General features: G+C 51.4%; 5 protein-coding genes across 5 annotated transcripts; 3 read left to right on the forward strand and 2 right to left on the reverse strand.

Annotated features, from left to right (window-relative positions):
• Positions 1-82: 82 nt before the first annotated feature.
• PC9H_010044 (uncharacterized protein) lies at positions 83-3,143 on the forward strand (the record flags this gene model as incomplete). Its single annotated transcript, XM_036779538.1, has 2 exons — positions 83-1,194; positions 1,250-3,143. 2 exons carry the CDS (start codon positions 83-85, stop codon positions 3,141-3,143), a joined length of 3,006 nt encoding a protein of 1,001 aa, XP_036628927.1.
• A 2,226-nt stretch (positions 3,144-5,369) lies between these two features.
• Positions 5,370-6,728, reverse strand: PC9H_010045 (uncharacterized protein; the record flags this gene model as incomplete). Its single annotated transcript, XM_036779539.1, has 7 exons — positions 5,370-5,432; positions 5,487-5,504; positions 5,557-5,873; positions 5,930-5,961; positions 6,014-6,217; positions 6,279-6,462; positions 6,518-6,728. The coding sequence occupies 7 exons, from the start codon at positions 6,726-6,728 to the stop codon at positions 5,370-5,372; spliced, it is 1,029 nt and encodes a 342-aa protein (XP_036628928.1).
• A 741-nt stretch (positions 6,729-7,469) lies between these two features.
• Positions 7,470-8,476, forward strand: PC9H_010046 (uncharacterized protein; the record flags this gene model as incomplete). The annotated part of the gene is made up of 6 exons (XM_036779540.1): positions 7,470-7,589; positions 7,635-7,763; positions 7,815-7,854; positions 7,913-8,123; positions 8,179-8,290; positions 8,348-8,476. The coding sequence occupies 6 exons, from the start codon at positions 7,470-7,472 to the stop codon at positions 8,474-8,476; spliced, it is 741 nt and encodes a 246-aa protein (XP_036628929.1).
• A 665-nt stretch (positions 8,477-9,141) lies between these two features.
• PC9H_010047 (uncharacterized protein) lies at positions 9,142-9,900 on the forward strand (the record flags this gene model as incomplete). Its single annotated transcript, XM_036779541.1, has 2 exons — positions 9,142-9,512; positions 9,561-9,900. The coding sequence occupies 2 exons, from the start codon at positions 9,142-9,144 to the stop codon at positions 9,898-9,900; spliced, it is 711 nt and encodes a 236-aa protein (XP_036628930.1).
• A 214-nt stretch (positions 9,901-10,114) lies between these two features.
• On the reverse strand, positions 10,115-12,062 carry PC9H_010048 (uncharacterized protein; the record flags this gene model as incomplete). The annotated part of the gene is made up of 10 exons (XM_036779542.1): positions 10,115-10,190; positions 10,251-10,372; positions 10,429-10,493; positions 10,552-10,648; positions 10,706-10,810; positions 10,879-11,027; positions 11,078-11,138; positions 11,267-11,505; positions 11,570-11,753; positions 11,808-12,062. 10 exons carry the CDS (start codon positions 12,060-12,062, stop codon positions 10,115-10,117), a joined length of 1,353 nt encoding a protein of 450 aa, XP_036628931.1.
• Between the last annotated feature and the right edge of the window lie 1,862 nt (positions 12,063-13,924).

Here is a 13,924-nt window from a genome sequence, read left to right on the forward strand (position 1 = left end):
GTGCACCTCGAAGCACCAGCTGCTCACGCCTCGGTCGACACGAGCGACGAAGCGACAGCGCACGTCCCCTTCTCCATCGAGCATGAAACTGCGAAGGACGACACCCGCAGATCCTGCTGCCGGAAAGGCCAGCGTCAGGAAGGGGAAGAAGAAGGGGACTCCAAAATCAGAAGCGACCACCGTTCCCCCCACCCCAATGTCTGTGAAACGGAAAGGCAAGGAGAAGCTCACGGAGTGGATACCTTTGGAGCTGTCTCCACGTACTCCAGCAACCGGCGGCAGACGACCTCGACGATCAGAAAATAGCACACCCGTGGTGCTCGGCGAGCCTCGACCTCTCGGACTGGGGATGGCTACGAGGAGCGCAAGCCGGAGGAGGGAGATGGGACTCGCTCCACCGGTTTCATCTGCGTCGAGCCCGCCTTCAAGTCCACGGCTGAAGCCGAGCCTCTCAATGCATCTCATGTCCCCTCTCTCCCCTCTTTCGTCTGCGCCTCCGTCTCCGCTGTCAACCCCTCCGACATCTCCTATAGGAGATGACAACATGGATGTAGATACCCCGATCCCGCGATCAACCGACGTCGAGATGTCTACCAACAACGATGTGTGTATGGAATGCGAACCCTCGAATACAACCCTCGAGAACACACCCTCAACACCTTCCCCCACGGTGTCGCCTATGTCGTCCGAGTGCCAAACTTCTGCAGCAACTACCCCTTCCATCCAGCCTACACCACCACCGCAACTACGCAGCCGATCGTCTACGTCGCCGCCTTCGAGACTGCAGGAACTCAAGTTTGACGATACGGAGATCATCCCACACGTCGAGCCCCCGCGAGTCATTGTGTTGGAGGAACACGTCGGGCAACCCGAACCGTGTTCTAATAACGGCGAAATGCTGTATGAGGACACTGGCAATGACGAAAATACAAATATCTACCGCTCTGACTCGAATACGACGCCTGGGTCAGCCTCGAGTGTCGGGTATGGGTTCGAAATGGACGCCAGTGAGAGTATGGAAGGTGGCTCATATTACGATGATTATTCTCATAATCGTGATGGTGGAGACCCAAGAGGGTACAATGATGGGTATGACTGCAGTGGTTGCAGCAGTTCGTGTGCTCCCCAGCAACCGAAGATAGAGAAAGGCGATGGGGTGTGGAAGGTAGCCTGCTCGTGGCGAGTTTGGGAGATGTGAGTGTTCCCTCATTTGCCACTGATCGCCGCTGACCAGCGGTTGATGGTCCAGCCAACGTCGATATACGCCAGATACGATCAGAGCCGTCGTCGCGCAGCAGGCCAACGACTATTACGCTACGCATGGCGGGTTTGATGCTGTCAATACGAGCATCAATGGCCATCGGAGAAAGCGGAGCGAGGAGGACAACATTCTGGGGAGCGCTATCACGAGGAAGGACGATTCCCAATACGATAGCGCTGTCAAAGGCGCGACGCAGAATGAAGCTCGGTCGCAGAAGGAGCTTGCGAACGGCGCTGTTGCTGGTGGGAAGTGGGGCGGCAATGGCGCGTTTGGAGATGACGGGTTAGCGTATATGCTGGGCTATGGGTTTGAGGATGAGGACGACGAGGACAGCGACGATAGCGACGAGGATGACGAAGGGGAGTGTGCTCAGGTAGAAAGCGGGGATTGTAGCGAGAATGAGCTGAAGTGGGAGCTGGTTGAGAGAGATGCCCAGGCTGTAAAGACGGAGGAGGCAGGTGGTGGGGAGAGAAAGTTGAATATACAGACACTGGATCTAGACGCAGTGAGACCGGATGTCCCAGAGGCGAAGCCATCTGCCCTTGATTCGTCGGCCGTACCGCCTTCGATGGATATGTTGCCCGCCAACACGGTTCAGTCGCAGCTGGACGTCGTGACGTCTAGCGATGCAGTTATGTCACCCCCTTCATTCTCTTCACAATCATACCCGGAGCCTTCGACGACCATTGCGATCCCTCAGCTTCCTACTCCAATCCCGATCACGACACCGCCACCAAAAGAATCCGACCTTACCTTCCCATCTACTCCGTCCCCCGCGCAGCCGTCGCTCTCCCCATCCTTCACTTCGTTCCCGTCGTCGCCTACAGCATTACACCTACCATTTCCGCCTCCGCGTCTGAGTTCTATCCGTGTGGGTTTGTTGAGGAGCATGGATATCGACGACTGGGGCGGAGAGGACGAGCCGTTGTCTTCCGGAGCCTCAGGTGAGAGAGGCGCAGGGCGAGCACGGAGGAGGCCTGGGTGGATTGGAAGAGGGACGCCGGTTGACAGGCGGCGGAGGGCAGAGTGGGCAAACTCGTGGAGCCCGTTGAGTATGAAGGGGAAAGGCAGGCTGGGGGAAGAGATGGATAGGATGGACGGCATGCCCGGCGCGCTCAGCATTGCAATGGGTATGGGCCCTGGGATGGGCGTCCACGCAAGCCCGCCATTCGAAGATCCGAAGAGCTGGAATGAGTTCTTGCGTAGTCTGGACATGGGGAATGCGCCTGCTATGGGTGCGCCGAGACAGGATAGTATGGATATTGGTCTCGATACCGGTGTCCCACAACACCTGTCGATGTCCTTCCCGCCAACCCCCACCGTGTCGCCCCCACCCTCCTTCTCCACTTCGCCCTCGCCGTCACCCACGCTACTTTCACCAACTTCGGTGTTTCCCCCCGCCAATAACTCTATCAACGGCTTGAACCAGAATAACTTGTTTGTGCCGCCTGTTCCGTCAAGCTCGCCTGCCCCCTTTCAGAGTGGACTGGATCTGAACTTCAGCCGCAATGGCGAAGGGATGAATCTTGTGAACGGTGGAGTGGGCATGCCTGCCGACGTCAGCTCTATGAACGGGATGAATATGGGCGTGAACATGGGGTTGGGCATGGGCATGGGAATGTTTGGCATGGGTTTGGGTGTCGGGATGGGCATTGGGATGGCTGTCGGCGCGACCATGGGTGGGATGGGAGTATTTAATGGGGGTGGTGGGATGAATATGGGTAGCGGTGGTGGGATGGGTGGGATGCCGTTCCCTGGGCTGGGGTCTGGCGAACAATTGCCACCTCAACAACAGCAACAGCAACAACAGCAAACCCAGGATAACAGGACTCCGGATACAGCTGGAGAATCCACCAGCACGTTGACTTTCGCATTGGGATGAGAGTATAAGTGTATCACTGATCATCGACATTCATTAATCCGGGCCCTTGGTCCCTTCAAACTCCAAATGAGCGACCCCGGCCGAATCGCAAACACACACCCCTCGACTCCGCGACTCCCCTCCCCCCTCCCGGTATCTTTTCCCTAGGCTCCTGAGATGCGTGGACAGTGGTTGTGACTTATCATCGGATTCATTTACTAAAGCATTTCGTTCGTTTCTTTCTCCTCAGTATCAGTATCCTAATCCCCCCTCCCTCATACCTGTTTACATGCATTTCTCGTTTTCCCGCCATGCTCTGTGAAATTAGATGCAAACATATCTATATAGTGTACCGTGTTACCCGTTGTATAACTGCTGTGTACGTCGATTCCTGCATGTATTTTACTCACTATCTAGCAATGCAAAATATTTTGGATATCGAAAACTTTCCTGGAGGCTAGTGTCTTACGGTGAAGTGAGGTTTTGTCAGGTGTGTCCCTCTATACTGCCAAGCTAAGATACGCGACATCTATCAGGATTCGCCAATGTACATGCCAGTGAGCCCATGTAAAGCCAAGACAGAGAAAGATAGACGAACGGCCATCCGTTATCTCGACTGGGACTGTTTATCCAAGTCCTTGTTCAGCACTGGGATCTTGGTTCCCAACTTCAGCACTCCTATCGGGCAGAGTTTGCTTCGGTTGTGCAAAAAGTGTCTGCAATGCGGGGAACATCTTCACCTTCTTGGTTCGAGACAATCGGATTAATGTTATTCTTTTCAAACTGGGTAGTGGGAAGTAGGAAGAGCTCCCGACGACTTGGACTTCGCACCCGTCTGAGGCGTACCCATCCAGAAGCCGGATGGAGGAAGTCGAAGTGGAGCTCTGGTACGAATGCTAGGGCGTCAGTCGACAAGAGGCTTGAAAAGCGTGCTACTGGACTTGGAACAGTCAATATGCATGGATTCGGGTTGCCCCACTGGGAGCAGGGAGAGGATTTTCGCAGCGGCACCCCTTGCCAGCGCGAACATCGAAATTTATCGCGGCTGTGACTACGGCCACGGCATCGGTGTCGCGTGAGGAATACACTGATACGCAAAAAGCGATCGTGGTTCCATCTACGTTGGGCACCGACTATCGCTACTAGCACGCGCCAAGAACTCCGAATTCATGTACTCAAGCTGGGGTGTCGAGATTCGCTTCAACCCGCGATGAAGTTGCAGGTTACAGGACTGCTCTCGAGATGCCCTGGTGAGGAAGTTCAATTCTAGGTCCGTTTCCTTTGAGATCACGTCTTGGAAGTCCAAGGGGCCTGCTAGATCGATGTACCGTAGGTTAGGTAAACGGGTTAAGGTTGGCACGGGGGACATCCACGGTGGCGAATTGGTACATATATACAGTATGAGTGTTTGTAAGGCGCTCAAGCTCAAGCACCGGCGTGGGCGCGTGACGATGATAGTGGGATCCGAGAGATAGACCGCAGACATAACACACTTCCAGCGTGGGTGTTTGACGAGCAACGACTTCCGTGGCCAGCGATAGTTATAGGAATTGGGAAAGAGATGCACTGAAGACAAAGTCCATTGGGAGAACGCCGCCAAATAGAACAATGGCTTGGACCCGATGTGTAGGACTCTCAGCAACAACTGGCTAGCATCTGAGTCTGCTGCGAGACCCTGCCCGCGTCTGAAGAAAAAGTGGGTAGGACCCAAAGCATCGCTGCATCTCTTCCAGCCAGCGCTTTGAGGGATTTGTGTAAACGGTTCTCCAGGTTTTCGGTAGGCCAAAAGCCATTTCCCTTCAAGCGGTGCAGACTTGGGAGGCATGCAAGCGAGGTGGGCCAGGGTACGCGCATGAGTATTATCGCTTGGGCTATCCTCGCAGAAGGCAAGTTGCTCGAATACAAGGACTTCAGGGGGAAGACGAGAGATGGCCGCGAAACCCAAGTTCCTTAACCACATCAATGCTTGGGGTATGCGAGATGCCCTCCAACCAATTGTTCAACATCGTTGATGGTACCCAGTTTCAGAGGACAAGCATTCTGAACAGATGGTGGTAGTCGGGACAGAGTCGGAACTTGAAAAGTTAAGCGTGGGCAGGTTGGTGGTCAACTACTTACTTAGTTTGGGACAAGCTCGACGCAGGCATTACTCTTATCCAGGTATGCATTACAAAATATTTCTGGGTGTCGAAGCGCTCCCTCTGGAGGGAAATGATTGCTTATTGGGTGAGATACTCAATTGCGTGGCTATTCGCCGCTGACCCAAGTACTGCGTTTGAACGGTCCCAGATCAGGCGGCACCACAACTATCTACACGAAGTATTTGTCACATATCGGCCCGACCCTGGCGTCCAACTTACTGACTATCTCCAACGTCTCGTGCTGCTCACGGAGTTCATCAGCAACCCTCATGTACTTGGCCGAAAGAACGTACCCAGAGTTTCTCGCGAAATGCAGCACCTTCATCGCTGAGCACAAAATCGCTAGGTTCACCCACCGACATGTAGCTCACAAAAGCGCCTTTCATGCAATCCACTTTCTCTCCCGGCGCCGCTCTAGAGTTCAACGCCGCCCAGACGATCTGGCGGCTCCCTTCTTCGGCGGTGAAGGCCAGCACCCGTTCAAGTGTCCGAATGACGAGTGTTCGTGTGTCACGACGCAGATCTGAGTAACAGAACCCTGGGTTTACGGCGACGGTGGTTAAACAAGGGATGTGATCAGTCAAGGAGAGGGTAAGGAAGACGTTGAACACTGTTCAGCGCGGTCAGTCACTCTTCGGTCACTCGCTGCGACATTGGCTTGCGTACGCTTGGCTAAGTAGTATCTCGGCATCGCTTCGCTACTGTAAGTTAGACGGGAAGAACGGAATCGGTGATTTAAGTAAAGCTTACAACGGGGGGCCCAAATCCTTGTCTGAAAGTACCTGAAGAGGTGTGGAAGATTCGAATACGTTGTCGGGTATTTTGGCGTAGTGGTGGAGTGAACTAGATACGACGACGATTCTGGGCGGCCTTGGCGACTCATCCAACGACGCGAACATCTTGGGCATCAGAAGAATGATGAGCAGTGCCGGAGAGATGTGATTTACTTGAACACTGTAATATCGACGTGAGTTTACGCATTCAATACTGTCCTCGCTGCTCGCGATAAACTGACGAGGTTTCCCAGTGATCTTTCGTTTCCTCGAATTGATTTGGCACGACGGCTGCATTGGCAATCAAGATGTCGAGTCGCTGGACTTCCTGCTCAATTCGATCCGCGAATCCCCTCACGGACTCGAAGCTGCTAAGGTCCAGGAGCCACAGCTCGGCTGTCTTGCAGCCAGTAGATGCCTCCAACTCTACCAAGGTAAACATAAATCAGTCTCGACCACACCGAGAAAGAAATTGACTGACTGGCCAATGCAACGGAGCCTCTTTCCAAACTTCTGCACGCAAGGATCAGTCTTCCTGGTCCCATTCTAGCGAAATGTGTCGCTGCTTCAAAACCGATGCCTGTGTTTGCCCCAACGACAACAACTGTCTGCCCATGAAGGTCGGCCTTCGGTGCAGGGGGCACTGGTGTCCACTGTGATTTGATAAAATCCAGGACGGAGAACTGGACCATGGTGGTGGGATAACACTTGCATGGACGAAACAGCTTTGCGATTTATAGATGTGGTATAAATCTTCTAGAAGGACAACGGCACCCCACGGCAATGAGTATTTCCTTCTCGTACTTCCCTTTCATCGGGTGGGTCATTCAACATATGCCCACCAGCCGGCTATCTTAAACTCAGCGGTGCTGAACATCCCTCAGCGCGCGAGTGAGCGTGTCTCTTGATTGTTCAAAGTATGTACGATGCCCTATTCAAAGAGATCTTGGTCAAATGATAACTTCGATTTGTCCTCGAGGCTGTTACGGCATAATTGCTTCGCTTTTCTGGTTTATTGAAAGCCCTGCGATCAAGATGAGTGATATCTGAGGAGTGGGCCACACGGGCCCAAGATCACAATCAACCTCTATACTTACTCAAGGGCAAGCTATTGTTGACACGGCCCCTCAGGCTAATCGTTGACCCCATATCGGGGTTCTCGAGCTGCCTTGGAGGTAAGGTAGGTAACTCAATGTGAAGATGCCCGCCGGCCCCGATAATACTTTGAGCCGATGCTCGTTAAGCTCATGCTATACGCTACATCGACCCCTTTATCGGCCACATATCCAAGCTGAAGGGGCTTGAACGTACTAGTGGGGCTCAGGAGTTGCTCAGGAGTGCTCAGGAGTCGGACGAAAGGTCACATGATCAGTGGCTGAGGAAACCCGTCCTACCAAATACGTTCAACAACTCTAACGGAGACTTGCGTTATCATGCCCGAGAAACATATACTCAACCACGCTCTGAAGATCCCGGCCATCACAAAACTGTCAGGGAAAAGAGTGGTTCTGGCTTCAAGTAGTCCAAGAAGAAAAGAGATATTGCAGACATTCGTGAGCAGCCTCATCGTCGTATCTATACGCGTATTCATCAACTAGGGTCTAGCGCCAGATATTGTGCCCTCCAAATTCAAGGAGGACTTGCCGATAAGTTCCTTTGAGGATATACACGAATATCCTGTTTCCACAGCAACATACAAAGCGGTAGATGTATACGAACGGCTTGTGGTGAGTGGGCACCCTTCTGAACAACAACTGGTTGTCTGATCTACGGCACAGCGCGAGGATCCTGAAAATGCGCCAGATCTTGTTATCGGTGGTGAGTAGACCCACTGGCAAATCACAAGTTTCATCAGCCGTTTGACCGTTTACGACAGCGGATACGGTGGTGTTGACGCATGCGCTACCGTCGACCTCGCAGACTTCTTGGTCCGACCTTCCACAAATAAATCAGGAGCTTCTAGAGAAACCTTCGTCCAAAGATGACAATCTACGGATGCTACTAGACCTCAACGGGGGAGTCTGCGAGGTGGTCACTGGGGTCACCGTTGTGTACCCAATTTTGACTGCACCTGGCTATGCATTGAAGTAAGTAGCAGTGCTCAGGCGTATAAACTCTCTTGATGTGTTGTGTAACCAAAAGGTCTATCGACGAGCGATCGCTCGTGTACTTCGCTGACAGCCCTAAACACATCCTCAAGGCGTACGCTGACAGTGGAGAAGGACTCGATCGAGCTGGGGGATTCGCAATCCAGGTAAACTACCTCACTGCCTGTTTCGAGTTGTCGTGCACTAACGCTACGAGTGTCAAGGGCCTTGGGGGGTTGTTGGTCCGCAAGGTCGAGGGTGACTACCATAACATCGTTGGGTTTCCCGCTGCCTCGTTCTTCAAGTTACTCGACTTGCTTATCGAGGAAGAACCTGATTTCTTAGATGTGTAATACTGATAGACAATTCGATGTCCTAAATCGTGCTTAACCGAGTGAAATGATTGAAGTTATCGCCCACTTTCTTCTACCCACGTGAGGGTCGATGATGGTATCAGCAAAGCATAAAGGGACAGAGGCAATGTTAGACGCTCTAACAGCTTGTCCTAGGACCTATTCCAACGGCAGGTGAGCGAGGCATTGGGATTCACTATCGTTTATATTAACTCGTATACTCGTTTCTCGCAATAGGAACACACCTCGCAGAGCTTGTAGCATACAGCGCTTGAGAACCATTCTAGATCTACACTCCTCGCTCTCCCTACTCTCCTTTGCGACCCGTAGCGTAGCACGGATGACTCCTCAAGCATCCATTCCCATAGAGGCACCATCTCCACACTCATGTCTACGAGTACCGTCGGAATAGGAACGACAAGTGCTAAAGTTCTAGCGTGCTATCCAATATGCAGAGTACATCGAATTTCTCGTCGTAAGCCGGAAATTCCCTCATCGCGACCATATCAGCAATATCGGAGCAACGTACTACACCCTACTTGAGCTATCACGGTAATTTCCTTTCTCGGTCAAAGGCCTTCTACTTACACGATGAACACAGTCCCTGCGTAGGATATCTTCTGGCGATTAGACGGCGCGCTCTCAACTTGCTTCTCCCGTAAATCATGTCGAGGCAGACGAAGGATCTCCTGCAGGCTCTGATTAAATGGCCCGTGGTTGATATTAAGATTTTCCTAGTAGAAATTATGGAAGATGGACGCCAGGATTCAGACGAACTCGCTCTATCCATTATTGACCTACTCCTCGCTGCCGCCCGCCAAAGTACGGAGAGTTGTTTTATCTTCCTAGAGGCGGGTATGCTCGACATCCTGCTTTACTTCTATCTAGATGGTGATCTCAATCTGGACACCCAAAAAGCTGCTCAAAAGGCTTGCTTCGGCTTAGCTAAATTCCGCCCTCCTGATAACAACGTGATCTTATCGTTCACCAGATCCTTCCTCTCAGCGCCTCTCGACCTACAAAGCACTATTCCTATGTCAGTGAGCTTGCTATGCGTGGGGCTGTGTTTCATTGCTTACCACAGTCAAGACCCCATCATTATACCCCTAGCCGTGGATCGCCATCGACTTCGCCAGATAGTCATATGTTATTTTGTCCCGCTCTTCTGCGCAATTGCTCGCACAAGTAGCGCATGTCTGGATACACTCTTGAACGCAAGAATTGCAGAGCTGTTGTGGGCTATCGCCCTTCTTCAAGATACATCCTACCTACGTTTCAAGCAAGATAACCTTAACATCGCCTCTAGGGAGTACGAGACTATATGTTACGATATCATGGACGAAGCTAGTCAAATCTTCGTGCCTGATGCCTCTGATGTGTTATCCAGGCATTATACCGGCGCCCTGTATTCTAACCGTGTATAAGTTGATACCTAGTAGCAAAGATCTGACAATCCTACTCTGAGTGCAAGCTAATTAAGCTTTAGTTCAGTAGTTCATTCATTATATGTGGGCCAATGTGATTGACTATACAACCGTTCTGCGGTGGTGCATAAATATGACCGAGAAGCCACATATCATTCTACATCTATCCATCATACATGGTTTGTACAAAAGCCAAAGAAACGTTGGTAGCGCCTTACGCTGGTACGAATTCTGTGACACTAGTTTCGGCCAAATCCCACACTCTGACGAACTTCAGATCAGCAGCAGAGCTGTAAGAGACATATTTTAAGCTAGATCCATGAAGGGTATCAACGGAAGGAAATGGTTACCAGAGTTCGATGAAATCCTCGAGAGACCGTTCTCTTGAGTTGCATACGACAAGCATAGTGTAGTCGCCAGTGTATGTTCGAGCCATACCACGGCCGAATCCAGGGCTCAGCGGGTATGGCGCCTGTTATGTGGATACTTCGGCATTCTGCATGACAAAATTAGATAGATGTTACGCACTCTTGGGAGAGAAGGGTGTTGGTTGGCGATAGAAGTCTCATCGAGATGTGAGGCAAGGTAATCATCTAACGCGGCATTGGTCCATCAGAAGCTATGCGAACAGCTACGAATAGAAGAACCTACTGATAAGTAGGCGACTCTTTGGGGACATGGCACTGCGAATGTTTTTCAATAGTGTGATGCAGTCTTCGTCTCCCCAGTTGTGCACAATTTGGCTGATCTAGAAAACAAACACTGGTGAGTTAGACAATGTTGTGGAGAAAGTGGCACAACAAACATAGTAGATGTCTTGGTCAGGGACAGGCGCTTGCTTGAAGAAGTCTATGGGCGTAAATGCGACTCGGCTGTCCTTGATAGCATCAGGATATTCCTCTTTCCAGAACTAATTCGAAGATTCGCGTCATCAACATATTAAAGATCACGACGGGAGAGCACGATAACTATACGTACCACCTTTGCTTCTTCGATAGTATCAGGGAGATCCTGCAAGTGGACTTTGAGATGTGGGAATTTCTTCGCTATCTCTATTGAAGTGTTGCCGTTTCCACCGCCCAAGTCGCATACAGTGCTTCCCGGTGCAAGTTCCTGCCATGGGAAGACTGTTTGGTGTGAGATAGAGAGCTGAGAGGGGTTTGAATTCACCACATACCGTTAAGCAGGTTCATCAAACCTCTTGATACCGAAAATCCGAGCATTGCCCGGGCGAAGCGCTAATAGAATGGCATTCAGTGCGGCTGAACTTCAAGATTAGAAGCACCTTACCGCAACAGCCCCTGGCTAATACACGGAGAAGTGCGAATCAGCGCCAACGTATTTGACCTCGCTGTGAGCAACTTACTTGTGTTTGAAGGTAGTCATAAAGCGAGCCATCGAAGCCTTCTCTCCTCAATGCGTACACGAGGGGGGACTTGTTCCCGTCGTACGTCGGTCCAAAGTCGGGATCGACGAGTGCATCGTACACCCACAATGTTGCCTTGCGATGCATTTCACCAGTCTTCAGGTCAAGAATATCGACAACAGACGTCTCCGGTAACAGCGTCAAGGAAAGACGATTGTTCGCGAAGACGTTTGATTCCACTGTGTCATTTGCGAACAAACAATTCAGCTACGGTATTCCACACTTTGAGGGTGCTCAACTCACCTTCCTGGAAGCAGTAGTTGAGGATTAGGAGACGCAGTATTGTGGCGAGCTTTTGAGGGTGGATACCAGTTTCCTTCGAGAGGACATCGATATGAAGGCCCTTGGGATGCTTGGCCAAGAGGGGCGCAATGCCCGCTTGGATAACAGTGCTGATGCAAGAAGGTACAAGAACGTCCATGCTATACTGTTCGGCGAGTCAGGTCGAGTAACTAATCACTACGAGGACCTCTCCACATACGTTCAGCATCGTGTGTGCGGGTGGGGCCAGCGTCACGCAGAGCTGCGCGCATGCACCCTCAAGTATACGGAGGGTGTTCTTGAGTTCTAGAGACGGGAGTCGATCATCCATAGGATGAGCCTTGCCGCTGGTCAGAGACGGAATGTCGCATCCTTGTTTATCGTATTCAGCGATGGCCTGCTCCGCAGAAGTGTTGATCAGGTTTAGGAGGGCACGTATTTGCGCCTTTCCTTCAGAAGGACTCAGAGTAGTCATGGCTGGCTGGGTGTATGTATGAAAGCGAGATTGAGAGCGAGCTTGGGGTGGTACGAGCTGGATTGCCGTCGAGCTTTTATTCTGCTCGAGTCGAGAGTACCAATCTGGATTTGATCAAATAACTCAAGATATCGTGAAGACTTCTATCGGCCGCCTTCTATTGAGACTGTTTATCATGCTGCAGCGGAGGAGTCGTGAGACAAGTGAGAAGAGGTTCGCCCATCACTGCAGTGCTTCTCAATTGATGGTGTTAACGGCCCTTTGGATGCGATTGACCCGAGAATCACCTATCATAACCTCAGCTGCATGCTATGATTACACTGCCAGACCCAGGGTACTCACCAGGAGACTACTCCCTCCATCAGCTATGTATGAGAGCCGATGGCGACGCGCTCGATACCGAAATAACACCTTACCAAGTGAATTGAGTGATGAGCACTCAAGATTATACCACGGCAGAAGACGAAAACTTGCTGTAGTCTAGGCACACCATAGAACAAACGCGAATCCTTCGACTATGCCTATCCTTAGCCCACATCGGAAGCGATATGGGCGCTCGAAGAGATACGTCCTCGCAGCTCGGGCGGTCAGTTGATTCGCGGACAAGAACTCACCCATGTATGGCCGGCCGCCTTCACAGCTTCGCTGAAAGTATGTGCTCCTGATCCATGGCCTTGGGAATTTTGGCGGGAATTTTGGCGGCCAGCATGGAATCGTGTTTGAGAGTCGATCAAGTCGGCTAGCGAACGATTATAAGTAATCAGTCGCTCGGGAATCATGTATCGCCTGGGGCCTTCTATTCGCACAGATGCGGGCTCGCCGCTTCTGGCCGACTTGATTGATGACAATGTCTTTTCAGAGGTGGAGGAAACACCAAGAATAGAACACGACGAAAATCTTGAGCCCCGCATTATGCCGATTTCAACCCTATACCATGTGCGACTTCGCGTAAGTCTGATACAAACGCGCGAATCGTCGACTGACACTGAGCGTCAACCGTAGAAGACATCCAGGCAAGTTCCAATTCCTAGGGGCAAGGTTGATTAGCTGGCATTTCATGTTATTGTTGTATGTTTAGAAAGATGAACACGCGCCTCGCCTCTGTAGCCATACTGACAGCTCCGCATCACTGATTCTATCAGCATTGAAATTGAAAGAATCCCGCAGTGGTCCGCTTGTCAAACGTTCGTCCTTACCGTCACTATTCATACATGAGATCTTGAGAGCTCAACCTTGCTGATGGAAACTGTTTAAATAGGGTGTACGAGTGCCAGGCTCCCGGTCGTTATCGCCATGGACTGAGCTCGGGAGACATTCGTTACTTATTAAGTCCGCAAGCGGCAAGGCCGCAAATGGGAGTCTGACTTCGTCTTCATGCTCGAGTCTGGGTCGATACTGGGAATACCATATCGTGGAGAGCACGCAGCAGTTTGGCGATACCCGGAGTCGCATTCTAGGTCGCCAATCAACGCGCATTGTCCCTTGCCAAATGCTGCATGTCCCTGGTCCCATTGCTTTAGTTGCACTAACTTCTACTAGTAAGCAGTTGAAACGATTGATACGCCGGCTTACTACTCTCGACGACTGCTCTCAAGCAGGATTCTGTAAGTAATCGTTGTAACAGCGTAAACTGCAGTGGCTGCATGAGATGGTGGTGGGAATTGGGTTGAATCTGGGATCTAGTAAGTACGGTTCAAGTTGACAAGCGATCGGTGGGCGCTAAAGCGCTAAAGCGCTGAAAGGACATGGTCGCCCACTGGTAACCCACTGACAAGCTTTTACAGCCCGGTCGCAAAATCGCGAGGTCTCAACATACTTGGAGGAATGAGCTAGTCGCGGTATGCAACAGAAGCTTGGAATTA

This window comes from Pleurotus ostreatus (assembly GCF_014466165.1).
Source record: "Pleurotus ostreatus strain PC9 chromosome Unknown scaffold_7, whole genome shotgun sequence".
Classification (NCBI taxonomy): Eukaryota; Fungi; Basidiomycota; class Agaricomycetes; order Agaricales; family Pleurotaceae; genus Pleurotus; species Pleurotus ostreatus.